Raw genomic sequence first — 21024 nt, forward strand, 5'->3', positions numbered from 1 at the left:
CATGTGTCATTATGATAGAATTATTTCTATTCCTCTGGGTATGTACACAGTATGGAATTGCTTGGCCGAATGGTAGTTCTGGTTTTAGCTTTTTGAGGAATCACCATGGTGCTTTCCACAATGGTTGAACTAATTTACACTCCCACCAACAGTGTATAACGGTTCCCTTTTCTCTGCAACCTCACCAGCATCTGTTATTTTTTAATGATTTAATAATAGCCATTCTGACTGGCGTGAGATGGTATCTCATTGTGGTTTTGATTTGCATTTGTTTTTTTCTATTCATTTGCTTGGTGGATTTTTCTCTATCCCTTTTATTTGAGCCCATGGATGTAATTGCATGTGAGATGAGTCTCTTGGCATACCTCAAAGAGAATATAATCAACAAAGCAGTTTAAATTTCTCTACCCAAATTGGAACAGAGGAAGAAAAAAGGCTGAAAAAATGAAGAGTCAAAGCTGGCCCGTGGAGTAATGTCATTTAGACTAATATGCATGTAACTGGAATCCTAGAAAGAGGGAAAAGGGGAACAGAAAAATATTTAAATGACTAAAAGTCTTTTATATTTAATTAAACATATAAACCCACAGAGCCAAGAAGCTTAATGAACCTCTAGCAAAAGATGGAAACTGGACCCCTTCCTTACACCATAGACAGAAGTCAACTCAAGATGGATTAAAGACATAAATGTAATGTAAATGTAAAACCTAAAATGATAGAACCCTGGAAGACAACCTTCAGGACTAGGCATGGGTAAAGATTTCAATGCAAAGATGCCAAAAGCAATTGCAACAAAAGCAAAAATTGACAAATGGGATCTAATAAAACTAAAGAGCTTCTGCACAACAAAAGAAACTATCCACAGATTAAACAACCTACAGAATGGGCGAAAATTTTTGCTAACTATGCATCTGACAAAGGTCTAATATCAAGCATCTATAAGGAACTTAAATTATTTACAAGAAAAAAACAAGCCCACTAAAAAGTGGGCAAAGGACATGAACACTTTTCAAAAGAAGACATACACATGGCCAACAAGCATATGAAAAAAACCTCAACATCACTGATCATTAGAGAAATGCAAATCAGCGAAAACATAAAATTAGAGCAAGGCACACATAACAGTGAAATTGCTGGAAACCAATGATAAAGGGAAAATTTTTTTAAAGAGAAGGTATTATTTAAAAGGGAAGAAAATATTTAGAAGGGAAGAAAGATCAGAATGTCTACTGATTTCTCATCAGAAATATTGCAAACCAAAAGACAATTGGAGCAACATCTTTAAAGTCCTGGGAAAAAAAAGTTAACCTATAATTCTATATTCAGGAAAAATACCGTTCAATAAATTAAGGTTAAATTAAGACATTTTCAGAAAAAAAATCTGATAAATGCCATCAGCAGGTCTGTACTACAAGAAAAGGAAGTTCTTTAGGCTGAAGGAAAATTATTTCTGATATAAACTCAGACCTACAAAACTGAATAAGGAGGATTACAAATGGTAAATTTTTTTAATTTTTAATTTTTAAAAAGATAATTGACCATTTATAGCAAAATGATGTTTAGGAGTTTATAACATACAGAAGTAAAATATATAAAGTAAGACAACAGGGGGATATAGTAGTAAGAATCTTACATTTAGTAGTATATCTTTTTTTTTTTTTTTTTTTTTTTTTTCAGACGGAGTCTCGCTCTGTGGCCCAGGCTGGAGTGCAGTGGCCGGATCTCAGCTCACTGCAAGCTCCGCCTCCCGGGTTTACGCCATTCTCCTGCCTCAGCCTCCCGAGTAGCTGGGACTACAGGCGCCCGCCACCTCGCCCGGCTAATTTTTTTTTGTATTTTTTAGTAGAGACGGGGTTTCACCGTGTTAGCCAGGATGGTCTCGATCTCCTGACCTCGTGATCCACCCATCTCGGCCTCCCAAAGTGCTGGGATTACAGGCTTGAGCCACCGCGCCCGGTCTAGTATATCTTTTGATAGTAACTTCTGATAAACTGAAGGTGAATATTTTAAACTCTAGAGCAGCCACCAAGAAATAAAACAAGCCAGTAGAGCCATAAAGTGTAATACTAAAATACTTAGTTAATCCAAAAGAGACCAGAGAAAGAGGAAAACAGGAACAGAAACAGATAGAAAAAGTAGAAAACAAATCAAAAGATGGTACCCTTAAATCCAGTCATACCAGTAAATATATATGGTCTTACTCTAAATAAAGATAGACTGGATTTAAAAAGCAAAATGCGGCCAGGTGCAGTGACTCATGCCTGTAATCCCAGCAATTTTGGAGGCCGAGGGAGTCAGATCACAAGGTCAGGAGTTCGAGACCAGCCTGGCCAATATGGTAAACCCCGTCTCTACTAAAAATACAAAAAAAATCAGCTGGGCATGGTGGCATGCACCTGTAGTCCCAGCTACTTGGGAGGCTGAGGCAGGAGAATCACTTGAACCTGGGAGACGGAGGTTGCAGTGAGCCGAGATAGAGCCACTGCACTACATCCTAGGTGACAGAGCAAGACTCTGTCTCAAACAAACAAACAAAAAAAGCAAAATGCAACTATCTGCTTACTACAAGAAATCTATTTTGAATGTAAAGACATAGGTTAACAGTAAATAAAAAGATGGAAAAGGATATAACATAACATGCAAACCCTCCTAAGAAAGCTGTAGTGGCCATATGAATATTATACAAAGTATACTTTAAGATAGGGGCTGTTGCCAGTGAGAAAGAAGTACACTTCATCATGATTAAAGGATCAATTCATCCAGAAGACATAATCCTCAGTATTATGGAACTACTAACAGGTCTTCCAAATATATGAAGAAAAAACTGACAGAATTGAAAGAGAAATACACAAATCTACAGTTGTAGTTGGAGATATCACCACTTCCTTCTGGGTAATTTATAGAGCAACTTGAATGATACTGTCAACTAACTTTACCTAATTGACATTTATACAGCATCTGTAGCAGCATACATCTTTTCAAGTGCATTTGGAACATTTACCAAGATAAACCATATGCTGGGCCTTAAAACAAGTCTCAATAAATACTAAAGCATTGAAATAAAATAATATGTTATCTGATATAATTAAATTAGAAAAGAAGATTTCTGAAAAATTTCCAAGTATTTAGAAATTAAACAACATTTCTAAATCCAGTAGGTCAAGAAATTACAAAGGAAATTAGAAAACATGTTAAGCTGAATGAAAATGAGAACATACCACGAAACTTGTGGGATGCAGCTAACCTGTGGGATAAGTAGAACTTATGGAGAAATTTATAGATTTAAATGCTTATATGTATAAAAGAAAGTTTAAGATCAATAATCGTAGTTTCTACTTTATGAAGTGAGGAAAAGAAAGCGAATTAAACCCAGAATAATTAGAAAGATGCAAATAAGAAAGACTGTTATCAGTGAATTAGAAACAAATAACTAGATATCTATATAGTGGAAAAAAATTTAACCTTACCTCACAGTGTACACAAAAATTAATTCCAAATGAATCATAGACCAAAATATAAAACTCCAGACTTTCTAGAAGACTACATTGGAAAACCTCTTCATGACCTTGAGGTTGGTCATGATTTCTTAGGACACAAACAGCAGTTACCATAAGAGAAAAATTTGCTGAATTAGATTTAAACTTTTAAATCTGCTTTTGTTAATATGTCAGTTATAAAATGGAAAAGGTTATGGACAGCAAGAAAATATTTTCAAAACATATTCTATCAAAAGACTTTTATTCAGACATTGTTTTATTAAGAACACCACACAACTCAACAATCCGATTTTTTTCTTTTTTTTTTTTGAGACGGACTCTCTGTCATCCAGACTGGAGTGCAGTGGCGCGATCTCGGCTCACTGCAACCTCCACCTCCCGAGTTCAAGCGATTCTCCTGCCTCAGCCTCCCGAGTAGCTGGGATTACAGACATGCATCACCATGCCCAGCTAATTTTTGTATTTTTAGTAGAGTTGAGGTTTCACCAGAGTGGCCAGGCTGGTCTCAAACTCCCGACCTCAAGTGATCCACCCGCCTCGACCTCCCAAAGTGCTGGGATTATAAGCATGAGCCACCATGCCCAGCTGACAATCCAATTTTTTAAAACTGATAAGAGGATCGGGCGTGATGGCTCACGCCTGTAATCCCAGCACTTTAAGAGGCCGAGGCAGGCAGATCACAAGGTCAGGAGATCGAGACCATCCTGGCTAACACGGTGAAACTCTGTCTCTACTAAAAATACAAAAAATTAGCCGGGCGTGGTGGCGGGCGCCTGTAGTCCCAGCTACTCAGGAGGCTGAGACAGGAGAATGGCGTGAACTCGGGACGTGGAGCTTGCAGTGAGCCGAGACTGTGCCACTGCACTCCAGCCTGGGCGATAGAGCGAGACTCTGTCTCAAAAAAAAAAAAAAACTGATAAGAGTTTTGGACACTTCAAAAAAGAAAATATGTTAATACCCAATAGGCACATGAAAAGGTGCTTGACATTAGTAGTCATTAGGGAAATTAAAATCACAATGAGATACTACTCCCACTAGAACAGCTAAGATTAAAAAGACCTTCAATACCCTACGTTGGTGAAGATGTGGAGGAGCTTGAATTCATACTAATACTACGTTGTTGGGAATACAAAATGATATAGCCACTTGGAAAACTGTTTGACAATGTCATATAAAGTTAAACATACATTTATCATATGACCACCAATTCTACTCCTACTGTTTTACCCAAGAGAAAGGAAAACATGTTTCCACACAGACATATACACAAATGTTCATAGCATTTTTATTCATAATAACAAATCTGGAAAAATGCAAGTGTCTCTCAGTAGGCTGATGGGTAAATAAATTGTAGTATATCCACAAATGAAATGCTACTTAGTAATGCAGACGAATGACCTGTTGATCATTCAGCAAGTCATACAGAAACCATGAGTGCCCTCAAAAACATGCTGTGAAAGAAGCCAATAGAGAAAATCAGTGAAACCAGAAGCTGGTTCTTTGAAAAGATTAATAAAATTGATAAAACTTGTCTGAGCCAGAAAAAACAATCACTAATAGTAGAAATAAAATGATGGCATCAATACAAATCTTAACAGATATTAAAAGCATAATAAGGAAAGAATAACTTTGTGCAAAGAAATTTGCTTAGATGAATAGGACAAATTTAAATACTCTTCATTAGCATAGACAAAAATTTTTAACAAAAGTTCAGTCCAACAATATATGTAAATATAATACATTAAGACTAAATAGGGTTTATCCCAGGAATGCAAGGTTGGGTTAACATTAGAAAATCAATTTAAGTACTTCACCATATTGCAAAATAAATGAGAAAAACTTAAGTGGGAAGACTTAACTACTGGTTTCAAGACTTAATATAAAACTACAGTAATTAAGACAATGTGATGATGGCTTAAGGGTAGGATGGAGAGTCCGGAAATAGATACTCACATAGTCACTTGATTTTTGTCAAAGATGCCAAGATAATTGTATGGGAAAAGAATAGTCTTTTCAACAGATTGTGCTAGAACAACTAAATATATAAAAGGGAAAAAATAATCTTCCTTACCCCACACCATACATAAAAGAGTATGTATTGTATGGCTCTATTTAGATGAACTATTAGGAAACAAATCTCATTTACAGAGATAAAAAGCAAATCTGTGGTTGCCTACCGCCAGAAATGGAATTGTTTTGTTAGCAAAAAAATGGAAGTCTTTTATGTAGTTTAGTTGTCCTTAAAGTCCATCATACAAATGAGCTTCGGTTCTTGTCTTAATAGAACTTAAGATATAGTACAGAGCAGGAAACAGAGCTTTGGAGCCCAGCAAATGTGAACATGAATCCCTTACCAGTCACTCCTAGCTCTGTGAATGTATATCACCCCAGTGAGCCATGTATGCATAAACTATAGGTAGATAATGATGCCTGTTTCCCAGAGTAGTTGTGAAGATTAAATGAACTAATATATATAAAATAGCTGGCTGAAATGCCTTCTACATAGTAGGCATTAAAATGATAGTAGGGAATAATAAGAGTAGTGTTATGCCCAGCATATTTAAATTACCTACATTGCATTTTTAAAAGTTTAGTTAGAAATGCCTTTTTTCACTTAGAAATATTTTCAGAAATTTGCAGGGGTTCGAAGCAGTAGAAGAAAAAGGAAGAAATCTAGGTTAAACTTATCCCGCCATGCTGTGTATACAAACTGTCTTCTGAACATGCCTGTGTGTTTCATCTCCATGCTTTAGATTCATGCTATATCTCTAGCCATGAATGTCCTGTACTTTCCATCTCTCCAGAGTTTACCTGTCTTACTCACCTACTGATATGTTCAAGACTATTTTCTTCTGTGACATTCCCCCATGTTCTAACCTGTTATTTATGTATCTAACCTGTTGTTATATATCTTTATTGATAGTTTGGCACTTATCTGCTGGCTTTATTGATAGTCCCCTTTTCAGATGTCTTTATGTCTCTTTCACCTATGGCAGTAAAACACTGTCATATTTCCTGGCAACCAAAGAGATTAAGAATTACATAACTTGAAGTCAGACCTGGGTTTGAATTCTGGTTTGCCATTTACTAGCTGTATGACTGTAGGCAAACTACTTACCCTCTCCTAGCCTCAATTTTCTCACCTATAAATGGAAATAACTTCATGATTTTAAAAATTAAATGAAAATATTTGAAAGTACCTGATACATGTAGGTATTAAATAGCCATGCTGTTTTGATGGATTAATGAATATTGACCTTTACTTCAGTTTCCAGGAATATGGATCTACTGGAACAGCCCATGCTGATAGTGAATATGAAAGAAGAATGATGTCTGTATATAATCATGTCTTGGAGGAGGTAGAATCACTCAATCGGAAGTATACCCCTGTTTCTTATATGGCAAGTGGCATTTGTTTTATTGAGCTTTTATTGTATGGATGTGGGTTTTTCATACATCTATGGCGCTAACTAACTCTGTGAGTTCAACAAATTAACCTTTCTGTGCCTGTTTCCTTATCTATAAAACAGAGTTAATACCGACGTCACAGCATTGTGGTGGGGAGTAAATGAGATAATCCATGAAAGCACTTACCACATCTCTAGCTGCTACAGAATACAAATAAAACTTTTTTCTTTTTTTAACAATTTAAATGAAGTACAATAATTCTCAACCCAGGCTACACATTAGAGTCACTTGAGGGCTTTTTAAAGAATACATGAATATACAGGCCTCACCCCTGACCAGTTAACTCTGAATTTCTGGAATTGGGGCCCAGGCATTAGTAGTTTTACATGCAGTCAGGTGATTCTGTCATGTTGCCATGGTTGGGAGAACCACTGGCCAATTGAAACAGGAAGAACTGGGCTTGTTGTCTGACTGGCAATGAATCATTTCCTACCAGGTAATGACAGTAATGTCTTTCAGTACACTCTTCAGCCTTTAGCCTGCTGAATTTCTGCTGCCTTTGGCACTTCCTAAGAAATTCTCAGAGTGCTCACCCTTTATTAAATCTTCTCCCCTGATTTACCAGTCGTAGGACAGGCTGACACATTCTCACCCAAATTTTCTCCTCCCTGTCTGACCATTCCCTAGTGACTCTGCTCAGGTTTTATAACAAATGCCATAGGCTTGGTGCCTTAAACAACAGACATTTATTTCTCACAGTTCTGGAGTCAGGGAAGTCCAGGATCAAGGTGCCGGCAGATTCGGTTCCTGGTGAGGGCTTTCTTCCTGGACCTGGTGGCAGCCACCTTCTCACTGTGTCTTCACATGGTAGGGAGAGATCGAGAGCTCGGGTCACTCTTCCTCTTCTGGGAGAACACTCATCCCAGCCGGGTGCGGTGGCTCACACCTGTAATCCCAGCACTTTGGAGGGCGAGGCGGGCAGATCACGAGGTCAGGAGTTTGAGACCAGCATAACTAACATGGTGAAACCCTGTGTCTACTAAAAATGCAAAAATTAACTGGGCATGTTGGTGCATACCTGTAATCCCAGCTACTCAGGAGGCTAAGGCAGGAAAATCATTTGAATCGGGTGTCAGAGGTTGCAGTGAACCGAGATCATGCCACTGCACTCCAGCCCGGACAACAGAGCGAGGACTCTGTCTCAAAAAAAAGAAAAAGAACACAGGAACACTCATCCCATCATGGGGGCCCACCTCCAAATGCCATGACCTTGGGGGTTACAGCTTCCACATACGAATTTGGGGGAACACAAACATTCAGTCCACAATTCCCAGCCTTTGAATTTTACCCCTTGGAGAGTTTCTCTTCTGCTTCTCTTCTCATTCTGTACTTTCTTGCTTTATCAAGTATTTTAGAATAAATAGGATGTGTCATTAAAGAGTTAGGTTAGATCTAAAGATGGGCAATTCCCTTGACATACTGCTTTCCATGTAAAATTGTCAATAGTATTTACTGAACCGAATTGACAGCTGTTTGACAGTGACATTGTTTGCTAAGAGAGAGTGTAAAGACAATCTTTGAAAGAAATACACACATCTGTGTGAGACAGTGGTTATTTTCATATTCGTCTAAGCTCCATCCTAAAAAATGAAATAGATGATAAACAGAAACTTGGTTTTGATGGAATTGAATATAATGGAATGGGAATTTTCTGCCCAGCAGAAGACAGTACAGAGAAAAGGGCCCTAGGCTCATTCAGAACTAGGTTCAAATTCTGGCATTGCCGCTCAGCAGTTCTGTGACTTTAGTCACATTACTTAATATCCTTTTATATGAAGTAGAAAACATGCCTGCGTCATAGGATTACTGTGAGGTTTAAATGAAATGATGCGTATTGCCTAGCACAGTGCTGTCATATAAGGAGTGGTTAATAAAACATTTCCCAGTCGGGCATGGTGGCTCATGCCTGTAATCTCAGCACTTTGGGAGGCCAAGGTGGGCGGATCACCTGAGGTCAGGAGTTCAAGACCAGCCTGCCCAACATGGTGAGACCCCATCTGTACTAAAACTACAAAAATTAGCAGGGCATGATGGCAAGCGCCTGTAATCCCAGCTACCTGGGAGGCTGAGGCAGGAGAATTGCTTGAACCCGGGAGGTGGAGGTTGCAGTGAGTCGAGATCACGCCATTGCACTCCAACCTGGGCGACAAGAGTGAAACTTCATCTCAAATAAATAAATAAATAAATTCTCTTTTTCTGTATTTCCAAATTGTATTTTATAGATTTGTAACTGTCTGAGCCTCCAGATTCAGTTCAACAAGTACTTATGGGATCCTAGGGATAGAAAAATGACAGACATGGGATCTTCCCTCAAGTTGTCCATAGTCTTAAGAAAGAAAGATTTTTTTTTTTTTTTTTTTTTTTTGAGACAGAGTCTCGCTCTGTCGCCCAGGCGGGAGTGCAGTGGCGCGATCTCGGCTCACTGCAAGCTCTGCCTCCTGGGTTCACGCCATTCTCCTGCCTCAGTCTCCCGAATAGCTGGGACCACAGGCGCCCGCCACCATGCCCAGCTAATTTTTTGTATTTTTAGTAGAGACAGGGTTTCACCGTGTTAGCCAGGGTGGTCTCGATCTCCTGACCTCGTGATCCACCCGCCTCAGCCTCCCAAAGTGCTGGGATTACAGGTGTGAGCCACCACGCCCAGCTGAAAGAAAGATTTTATAAACAAATAAACACAATACAGTGTATGTGCATTAATAGAATTCTGCACAACGTAGAGATGTACAAAAAAAAGTAGTTCACGTCAAAAGATAGGGAAAATGGATTGGTGGTGCAGTTGAGAGGGAAGATGTATTTGTATATGAGTTTTCCAGACAGATAAGAAGGGGTTGGGAATCTCAGGCAGAAAACATGTTCAAAAGCAGAGGCATGAAGTAGCATGGTGTCTTCTAGGAACAGTTTGTTATTACTGCAGTGTAACGTACAGACTAGGGATTAGAGAGATTAAATCAGAGAGGTAGCCAGCGGCCAGGTGACAGAAGGCTTTGAACACAGTATTAAGGAGTTTGGACTTTGTCCTTAGGCACTGGGGGGCTTCTTAGAAATTGTAAATGGGTGGGAGAGAGAAGTGCTTAATATAGATTGTATATTATATAGAAGCAAAACAGGAAATGGCTGGTAGGGTGTGAAATTAGAGGAAAGAAGAATGACTACAAGGCTTTTTCAGTAATCCAAAGTAAGGAACAAATTACTAAAATATCAGTAGGAATGAGAAAAACAGATATATATGAGAGATACTTAGTGAAAATATTTTCAAGGCTGAGTGTGTTTTTTTTTTGTTTTTTGTTTTTTGGTTTTTTTTTGAGACGGAGTCTCGCTCTGTCGACCAGGCTGGATTGCAGTGGCACAATCTCCGCTCACTACAAGCTCCGCCGCCTCCCGGGTTCACACCATTCTCCTGCCTTAGCCTCCCCAGTAGCTGGAACTACAGGCGCCCACCACCACGCCCGGCTAATTTTTTGTGTGTTTTTAGTAGAGACGGGGTTTCACCGTGTTCGCCAGGATGGTCTCAATCTCCTGACCTCGTGATCCGCCCGCCTTGGCCTCCCAAAGTGCTGGGATTACAGGCGTGAGCCACCGCACCCAGCCCCATTTTTTTTTTTTTTTTAAACTAGACATGAGATGATGGAGGCATGCCTTCCAGGTTTCCAGCTTCAGTAATCAGTTACACAACTGATTGATCCTTTACTGATAGAATATAGAGAGGTGACAGAAGATGAAGGTTTATTTTCAAACACGTTGTTGTCTTTAGGCAGTTGGATAGTAAATACATTGGAGTTGGAAGAAAGATGAGCTGGGATGCATATAAGGTCATTTGCACATAGAAGGTCTTAAAGTCAATCAGAAATAAGGGTATGGACTATTAGGTGGAATTTCATGGAAGGAAAAGCATTATCAGGTGCCACAGAAATGTCAGAAAATACAAAGACTGAGAAGTATCCATTGGATTGACAATTAAGAGAGCGTTGGCCAGGCGCAGTGCCTCCTGCCCGCAATCCCAGCACTTTGGGAGGCCAATGCAGGTGGATCATGAGGTCAGGAGTTTGAGATCAGCCTGACCAACATGGTGAAACCCTGTCTCTACTAAAAGTACAAAAGTTAGCCGGGGGTGGTGGCACGTGCCTGTAATCCCAGCTACTTGGGAGGCTGGTGCAGGAGAATGGCATGAACCCAGGAGGCAGAGCTTGCAGTGAGCCGAGATTGCACCACTGCATTCCAGCCTGGGTAACAGAGCAAGACTCCGTCTCAAAAAAACAAAAAAACAAAAAACAAAAAACATTAACGTCTTTCTGATTATGATATGTAATTTACATCTCCAGACATCTTAATAGTGGTCTGCTAATATACCTATGGAGGTCAATACCCAAGGGGCTGTTGACCTCAGAGGCACTCCACACTTTTCCAAGGGGGTATTGCAAAATCTGCACCATTCTTTTAAAAGGCAAAATGGTGACTTTCTGCCTGAAAACAGCCTGAAGTCCCTTGTGGTCCTCTGAGTCCACCCTTCAAAGATGTTTCTCTCCTTAAACACTAGTGTGGCATCAGAGGTCCACCAAAGGTGGATGTCCCTGCAAATACTTTCCAAATTACTTGTTGCAGGAAGCTGATTAATGCTATTTTAACAGTTGAATCTGAAAAAATAGAACCAGTGTCTTTAAATCTGTGTTGTAATTATCTCAGGTAATAGACCTGGCATTTGTACTATGAGCCTATTGGGCACAAAATGTTCAACTGCCTGAACCCAATAAGGAATGGATTTTTCTGGCTTTTAGCCTTAACACCCAACTTAAAAAAAGAAAAAGAAAATGTTTACAGCATGAGCAACTAGGTGACATTCTGTTTGAAAGCGGGAGCTTAGAGGGACAGACAGCATACCACGTGGTGCATGCAGCAGTTTTCAACCTGTGGTGTTGGGTTTCAATCAGGCTGGTGGGAAAAATATTAGAGATAGTTATAGAAATAGACACAAATCTTCTTGGAAGGCTGAGAAGTTTGTATGACTTCAGTAATAGATCTGACTGAAGGCGACCTGATCCCTTTACCTTTAGTTAAACAAATTAAAATAGTAATAAAGAAAGGCAGAGTAGTTTACCTAGCTAGCTTGTTTACTCATGTAAAGACTAACCTTTGATGTACCATGGGTGCTTAAGTGCCTTTTACTCAGAAGTCCACAATGTCAATTTCCCTCTAATGGTGTTGACTCAAGCTTTTGTTAATTAATCTGACTGAATAAATGCGAGTCTGACTAGCTGATCAGGGACCAGTCACAACTATTAACAGGACTCAGCAGGAGCCTGTAAGCGACTGGGACCCTCAGCTGGACTGGCAGAGCAGAATATCTGGGTGTCAGTGTACTTTATTCATCCGTTGCTGAATCGGGTCTGCAGGAACAGACCCCCCGCAGCTAGTGCCCCCGCGAAAGGAGTGCTGCCTCACTGTTGTGCCTTAGGAGGCCACTGAGACCGGAGTAGACTGAGGAAGGGATAGTAGACCAAGCAGGAATGGTTCTGGTTCACCTAAAGTTGAAGGTGTTCTTATGATACTTTCAGTTTTCTTCTATTAAGTTGGCAAATCATTGGTGATACAGAAGAAAATCACTGAAGAGTCAGGCAACCTAGATTCTAGTCCCAGCGTGTTCTATTACCTATCTGTGTGACCTGTGTCATCAGCAAAATTGAAGATTAGACTGGGTAATCTTTAAAATATCGTTGAACTCTTAAATTCTGATTTTATGACCACTTTCATTAAGGCTCAAAATATTCTCTGCAGTGTTTCTGTACCTCTGCAGTCATGCTGGGATTTTCAAAACTCAGTTAAATGTGTGAAGCAGATTTGAGAAATAAGGTATTTTGTTAGAGTTTCAGGATTCTCTGACTATATAGTCCTCTTTCATCTGAATTCAACTAAGTTTCCACCATTGCTTACTCTGAGGACCGGTGGCCATAGAGACAAAGAAGCCACCTAATGAAAGAATGAGCCAGCTCAAAGCCAAGGTCCTGCAAAATGCTCGGGCTTCTTTACCATACTGTTTATCATACTTTGCCATGTGATAGTTACTCTGTATTTTAGCATCTAATGTATTTGTTTAATAATATACTGATATTTCTGAGTGCTGTAGAAATGTGGAATTTTCCTATTGCTTGGCCTTGAGGACTGTGGATTTTCTCATTTCTGTCACTTATATTTTATTGAATATACTTCACAATAAAGTAAAAATCTATAATTGTGATTGATGACATGAATGATTTAGTATGTATGCACAGTTCCTGGATGTGATGCCTAGTTCTTGATTGGTATGTACATTTGTAATTATATGGGCATTTGTAGTTTTATACTGAATGTACCACTTGTTGATGAAATTTGAAAATTTATTTTTATTTGATTTAGTTTCTTTTTTTCCCCCAGCATACAGCATGCCTCTGCAATGCCATCATTGCTTTGCTGAAAGTTCCTCTTTCTTTCCAGAGATATTTTTTCCAGAAACTACAGTCTACCAGCATCAAGGTAATACAGGAAGAATACTAAGGTTAATATAGGTTTTAAAACCAGGTGTCTTCTGAAGATTATGTAGGACATAGCTACACTTCAGTGTGTTACCTTTGGTTTATTGGTTTTTTTGTTTTGTTTTGTTTTTTGAGACAGAGGCTCGCCCTGTCACCTGGGCTGGAGTACAGTGGTGTGATCTTGGCTCACCCCAACCTCTAGGTTCAAGCAATTCTCCTGCCTCAGCCTCCCGAGGAGCTGGGATTACAGGCATCCGCCACCACACCCAGCTAATTTTTGTATTTTTGATAAAGATGGGGTTGCACCATGTTGACCAGGCTGGTCAGGAACTCCTGACCTCAAGTGATCCACCCACCTCTGCCTCCCAAAGTGCTCGGATTATAGGCATGAGCCACCGTGCCTGGCCTACCTTTGGTTTTGATAAAACCTAGTTGTAAGCCATTTCTCTCCTTTATCAAGGGTTGGATGAAAGGAATGGATTTGAGAGTTAAACTCTCTCCCTTTTTAATTGTCAGTGCCAAATGCTATGAGACAGGCATTTAGGTAACTGGAGCTCTGTTGTTTGCCTCTTCCCTCCAGGAATAAATTAGTGATATATCACAGTAGCCTGCAAGGATCTTGAGCTGAGTCTATTCAGACCCAACTTAGAATGAATCAGGTCCAGTAAAGTGTCACCAGTTCTACTTCCAAAGTACTTCTGCCTTTCAGTAACATATTTTGAGGGGCTAACCAGTGAGTAGAATTAGTATTTTGAAATATTTAAGCCACTCACAATTCAAAAGCTATTTTTGATTCAAAAAATGAAATTGTTGGAAAAGGGAGAAAATTGTCACTTCTAAGAGATTTCCTAGATTATCCCTGTTAGTTAATGTCTTCAGTAAACTTTTACATCCATGCAGATGCTTTTGATTACAAATAACAAAGCATTCCATTTCAAAATGACTGGAATAATGAGGAAGACTGACGATCTAGATAAGAAGTCCTAAAGTAGGATGTCTCCAGGGTTGATTAGTTTAGTGGTTCAACAGCATTATCAGAAAGACTCAAATTTATTCCATCTTTTCATTTAGCAAGACTTGAGCTTTCTTTAATTGATGCGTATTTGGGATTTTTAATACATTTTTGAAGAAAAACTAATGAGAGGTAAAAAATGTCATTTGATTCATTTGTGGATATTGACTTTTTTATAGCACAGTGACTTCGCTGTGTAGATAATCCTGGAACTTTAAGTTCATTTACATTTGAATTTAGTTTACTTAAATTTACCTAAGACCAAAGAGACAGCAGCTCTTAGGTAATGAAAATTGATATAATGCATTTCCCTACTAGAAGTGGTTCATTGTCAAAGAAATGCCTCACCACAAAAATTGGGAGAACAGTGCCTTTGCTTTTCTCTAGTTCTCTATCATCCTCAAGTAGAACTGAGGTTTGAGATGAAAACCACAGTGATGCTTAGAAGGAGGCACTTTAAAGGTACATCTGTCTTTTCTCAGCACAGTCAGGTCATGTGGGGGTAGGGGAGTACACAATCGATTTTGTTAACCTGTAACCAGTGATTAGCACAGACATGTTTGTCAGAAGGAAGCTTGCTCTTGGTTGTTGGCATTTATTTGAGTGTTGGCATTCCAGCTTGCTCTGTCACCATCGCCCCGGAACCCTGCAGAGCCCATTGCTGTCCAGAATAACCAGCAGCTGGCGCTAAAGGTAGAGGGAGTGGTTCAGCACGGATCTAAACCAGGACTCTTTCGCAAAATTCAGTCTGTCTGTCTGAATGTTTCTTCCACACTGCAGAGTAAATCCGGACAAGACTACAAGGTAATTTAGGAAAGAGGCAGAATTGTGATACAGATTTTATATGAGCTCATTGATGGAAGTTTTCCAGTGTTTTTCATGGTTAAACAGATTGCAGTTATACCTCCAAAGGGATCAGATGGACATAAATTAAAAGCCCACACTGGGGCTGGAAGGGGTTGATAAACACTTCTTTTTTCTCTCCCTGAACCAGTTAATAGGGACGAAGCATCCAGGCAAAGATCAGAATATGAGTTTTATGACTGTTAGAGCTGTGGGAAAACCTAACTCCGATGCCTGGCAGCAAGGACTTTATAACCTTAGACCCCTGAATTGGATTTTTTCACCCAGCCTCAGTCAGTACATATGGGAGCCTGCCCCTATAAATTTATGGCAGGGCACAGAGAACTCGGGTGCCCAAAGCAGAAGAGAAAGAGCAAGGGCTTACCTTCCCATGTCTGGTTCCTGCCCAGAAACTCACCCATCAGCAAGACTCACCTCCTCCCTCCTCCCCACTAGGCCAGGAAATTAATCTAATGAAAGGCCCCTCGCACATCAAGAGGTCCCTTTAAATGTCAGAAGTTGAAAAACAAGTGTCTCCCTAACCCACCCAATCCCTCCCCACAAAAAAATACACATCTATGTAGTTTTCTCCATTTTAAGTAAATTTTATCATTTAAAAAAAAGTATATAGCATTTGTATAAAATGGTCAGATAAAGTAAAATCTTTTTTTAAGAGTGTAACCCTAGGGATTTGCTGCCTTGAGAACTCAGGATATAGGTAAGTAGTAACCTGAATCAGGCTTACATTGTTAGCCAGAGCTAAGCTACTGAATCTGTACCCATGAAATGCCAATGTTCCAAATAAAGAATGTTCCTTGCTTTAGACATTCATTTCCAATTCCTTGGTGGTTTATCCACAGTAAATGGAGCGAGGGACCAAGTCCACAGTTGTAGCAGCAAAGTTATTCAGATGCCCAGATTGGCTGTGTTTAGGTTTATTGTGGCGTAGCGTGGAAGGCAGGTTATCAGTGAAGGTATAAAAAGAGAGCATTTTATTATCTTTGGTGGTTTTAGGTTAAAAAGCCAATGGAAGGTCTGGTTCTAAACTATTATTACTTTCTTAAGCCATTACTACTTTCTTAACTATGGCAAGTTCCTCTCACTTTGGCACTCTGACATGGCTCAGCCTTCATTCTCCTCTTTTCCTGTTTTGACTTCTATGCCATACTGCATGGTACCTTATGTAGCCACTCAATAATTTGTGAATGATGAAAAAATTATTTACTGTATTTAGAGTACAACTGTTAAAATTGGGTATCTGCTGTCACAGAAGGTTGTAATGAGAATTTACACATTTATCCCTGTCTGCAGCTCTCTCTTCACTTTGAATTTGAAACAGTAGTAACCATGATTCTCTTTGTTCCTTGCGTATAATTTCTTCTATTAAGAAAACGACATTTAAACCTAGAAGCTATGGTCTTCTGCTTGTTGACTTACCTCTCAAGAGGCATTGATTAAAGTCAGGAAGCTGATATAATAAGCCGTGTAATAACATGATTACTTTGCCGTGTTATTCACAGTGAGTTTGCAGCTTAAAATGCAGCCATCCTTTCAGGGTGATCAGGTTCCCTAGGCCTATTTCTGGTCCTTTTAAGGAAGTTCTTTGGTAGGCATATTCTTTAGGGAAATAAAAACTATACAAAGGCTAAACGTGAAAAAGTACCTGTACTATAAATAATTCTAAGACCTTGAATTGGTTGGTGAGGTCAGTTCATTAATGTTACAGGTAAATGTCTCTGGAAAAGTGACATGATAACTGCTCCTTGAGACACAAAGCTGCAGGGCACGTTTATATAATTAATTACACCACAGAAACACACACATAAACCTAGAGCAATCTGGTCAAATACACATTAAGATCACCTTTATTTGCATTCTCAGGAGAAATCTATCTCTTGACATGTTTCATCTTGGGTACAGGTAAGAGTACGTCAGCAGGTTTTATTCTGGTCTTTGAAGAACAAAAGCATGAATGTCTGGCTAAATGAATGAGCCTGTAAATCTGTGTTTTATAACATATTGTACTTCCAGTCTGAACAAGACACTGATTATTAAATGAGCAGTGTGTAAATTGTTCAGTTAATTTATTAAAGGAGTAAGGAATCACTACATTAAGTAATAAAAATCAGACCAACTGGATGGGGGGGAACCTAACTTAAATTTGCTTAGTGTTTTGTTCTTTTTCAGTCTCTTAGATTTTAAACTCTCTGGGACAGGTGATTTCATCCTATTTCTTCAGAATATCTCTTCACAGTCTCAAGGAAGATAGGGATTTAGAGATGGGGTTGAGTAAGCAAGGAAGAAAGCCTAGCATGTGAAGGGGCTGTAAACAGCCCTGGGAGCTCATTCTACTCAAGGATAGTGAGGAGCATCGCTTAATAGTTCAGAGTGTAGGCCCTGGAGGTAGCCTGCTTGTGTTCAGATTCCTACTCCATTCACTAATCATGTGACTTTGGAGAAATTACTTCACCTGTCTGCCTCAGACTCCTCATCTGTGAAGCAAGGATGATAGCAGTACCTACTTTTTGATTGTCTGCATGGTCTAAGCTCTTAGAACAGGGCCTAACTCATAGTAAGTACCGAATAAATGTTAGCCATTGTTGTTATTTAACAATTGTTTCATTCCAGATACCCATTGACAACATGACCAATGAGATGGAGCAAAGGGTTGAACCTCATAATGATTACTTCAGTACTCAATTTCTGTTGAACTTTGCTATCCTTGGAACACACAACATTACAGTGGAATCTTCTGTGAAAGATGCCAATGGTATAGTATGGAAGACTGGTCCCAGAACTACCATATTTGTAAAATCCCTGGAAGACCCTTATTCCCAGCAAATTCGCTTACAACAGCAGCAAGCCCAGCAGCCATTACAGCAGCAGCAGCAGCGCAATGCCTACACACGGTTTTAACCATGGAATGCATGCACAGCAGACTTTCAAGAGATCAATCAAATTGCCAGAAGCAGTTTGCTTTTTCATATGGAATATATATGAAAGTTAGAGTGTAATTCATTTATTCATTGATTTTTGTAATGGAATATTCTGGAAAAATTTTGTTTTCTTAAAAATTTTGCCTGAAAAATAATTGGGCTCCTGGCCAGAAGATTGTTTTGTTTTGTCATTACTGTTTTTTCTGTTGCCGAGCTTTTTCTTTTTCTTTCAAGAATAGTCACATGTTGAGATCATTGAATTGATAAATTTGACCACTACTCTTCCAAAATACATCATTTGCTGCCTGGCTTAGACCTAGGATTCTGAGCTGTTCATTGGGAAGTTCTGACCAGTCACTACAAGGTTTATCCATATTAGCAGAACCTGAGTCCTTTTGTAGATGGACTTGAAAGTGCTCCCTACAACATCCAGCCTTCTGGATTATGAAAGCCCACAGTCTAGCAGTATTGAAACATCCTGCTGTATTGTTTCAACCACATATCTATCTATCTCTTCCTGTGCTAAAGCAATCTTAATTTATTATTTTCATATTTATTGAAACAAAGAGCAGCTAGCAATTTCATAGAAAATTAAAGATTAATTTGTTTTTTTCTAATGTGTCTGCAACTATGTGTAATACAGACATTTCACATTATTTCCAAAATTGAAAAAAATCACTCATTTAATATCTAATATTTTAAGTTAGAAGGGGTGGATCTTTTCCTTTGGTTGGTGATTGGTTTGGTTTCTACTTGATGAGTTATGCTAGACTTGATTGTTTAGAGAGAGCAGTCTCTTTATAACACAGGCTCAGTTTGTTGAGATGCTCAGGGAACAGAGTTTTCTGGTTAGCCAGAAAACTGCTTTTTTTTCCTATTTTAATACTGGTTGAAAACCATGATAAAATAGACTTTCTTAACACAGTATGCTAGATATAACTTAACTGCTTTTTGATTGGGGATCATTTAGGGCTTCAGGGTCACGGTTTCTAAACATCAGGGATCATACGGTTGCAGATATTGATGCTATAAGTAATTTGGCCGGATGCAGCTCCTAAGGTAATGCAGGGTACTTTCCCTGGAACTTCCTTTTTAAATAAATATCTCAGTTTCTTTGCTTGTGTTTTGCCTTTTTCTCTTTTATGTCAACATTAATTCAAAGGAGAATGGAGTCTGAGTTAAAAAATAAAAAGTTTTTTTTTTTTTTTTCTTGTCATGTGGCCTCTGGGACTGAGAAGTGAATCACAACTTGGGTCTCTCCAAGATTGCTTGCTTTCATGAGCACAACCCATTGTGCTGCTAACAGCCAGAACATTCTCATAAAATGTGTACAGATCTACGGTGTCCACTGTGAATGACATCTCTTTAGATGCAGCCCAGTTGTATGCGGTTCACACAACCTGCACAGTCATCTCAGCATCTGGGAACACGTGCTTAGGAAAAATTGCCAGAGCAGTGCAGAAGACGTGTGCAGAACCCCTTGTTCTTTTAGCAGGTGTGGAAACAGCTGAATCAGAAAGCCTGGGTTTCACTCTTTGTTCTGATGAATTAGCTGTGTGACCAAGCAAGTCACTTTACCTCTCTACATCTTAGGGGTTTTTTTGTCTATAAAGTGACTGAATTAGACTGGTTTTCTGGATTGTGGCCTAGAGTTGTATTATCAAGTGACTGAAAGACTAAAAACAAAAACATTTCTTAAACTGGGGAAGATCTTTTTTATTTGTAATTAAGCGGCTATTTTCAGGATTAAAGTTTACAATGTGGATTTCAAGCTTCTGGTGCCATTCAAGGTAGATTTCTCCAAAAAAAAGAAGCAAATCTTGTAAGCCATCAATTCCCTTTGAGAACTTCCCAAATGTTACGTTCTTAAAAGATAGGTTTTTGATAGCTGTGTTTATGAACTTTTTAACTTGGTGTATTATGGGCTCCTGGCAAACTCAGAAGAGAATTTTTTTTTTTTTGAGACAGAGTCTCGCTCTGTTGCCCAGGCTGGAGTGCAGTGGTGCAATCTCAACTCACTGCAACCTCTGCCTCCCGGGTTCCAACGATTCATCTGCCTCAGTCTCCCGAGTAGCTGGGATTACAGGCATGTGCCACCATGCCCGGTTAATTTTTATATTTTTTAGTAGAGATGTGTTTCACCGTGTTGGCCAGGATGGTCCCAAACTCCGGTGATTGCCCATCTCGGCCTCCTAAAGTGCTGGGATTACAGGCGTGAGCCACCGTGCCTGGCCAGGAATTATTAAAATAAAAGCAAGTCCAAGAAGTTCAGAGTATAACTGAACATAACTCTAAAGCAGGAAAGACTTATTTTAGTATGTCCATTAGATCCAGGATTGGAGCTCTGATTTAGTTTAGTAAAATATCTACTGAATTTTTGGCATCAACTGTTAAACAGTTGTTTGTGGTGGGGGGAAACTGTTTAGAACTTCAACACTACACTAATGAATGAAAAGAAAAATGAGATGCAGAAAAGAAAGATACGCATACTAATTGGGAAGTGGGCATGTTCCCTAAATTTAGAAGTATCAAGGGCACTTGCTGGTTAAAGCTAGGAAGACGGGACTAGTTTTTCTCAGTGCTTCGTCACTTTGCAGTGCAGTAGTGTCTCCTTATCTGCTGTTTTGCTTTCCACAGTTTCGGTTCCCAGAGGTGAAGATACTGAGAGACCACATTCACATAATTTTTATTACAGTCTATTGTTATAATTGTTCTATTTTATAATCGCTTTTAATATCTTACTGTGCCTATTTTATAAATTAAAC

At 39.1% G+C, this 21024-nt stretch overlaps 1 protein-coding gene across 2 annotated transcripts in view; it reads left to right on the top strand.

Moving 5' to 3' along the window:
• Positions 1-19382, top strand: part of INTS7 (integrator complex subunit 7) — an 88235-nt gene extending 68853 nt beyond the window's left edge. For both annotated transcript variants that reach the window (XM_007988507.3, XM_007988508.3), the window contains 4 exons: positions 6766-6898; positions 13371-13469; positions 15099-15284; positions 17952-19382. In XM_007988507.3, coding sequence (XP_007986698.1) covers positions 6766-6898; positions 13371-13469; positions 15099-15284; positions 17952-18239 — 706 coding nt within the window. In that variant the 3' untranslated portion in view covers positions 18240-19382. The remainder of the gene's footprint in view (positions 1-6765; positions 6899-13370; positions 13470-15098; positions 15285-17951) is intronic.
• The last annotated feature ends 1642 nt before the right edge of the window (positions 19383-21024 follow it).

The sequence above is a fragment of the Chlorocebus sabaeus genome, chromosome 25 (assembly GCF_047675955.1).
Source record: "Chlorocebus sabaeus isolate Y175 chromosome 25, mChlSab1.0.hap1, whole genome shotgun sequence".
NCBI classification, from domain to species: Eukaryota; Metazoa; Chordata; class Mammalia; order Primates; family Cercopithecidae; genus Chlorocebus; species Chlorocebus sabaeus.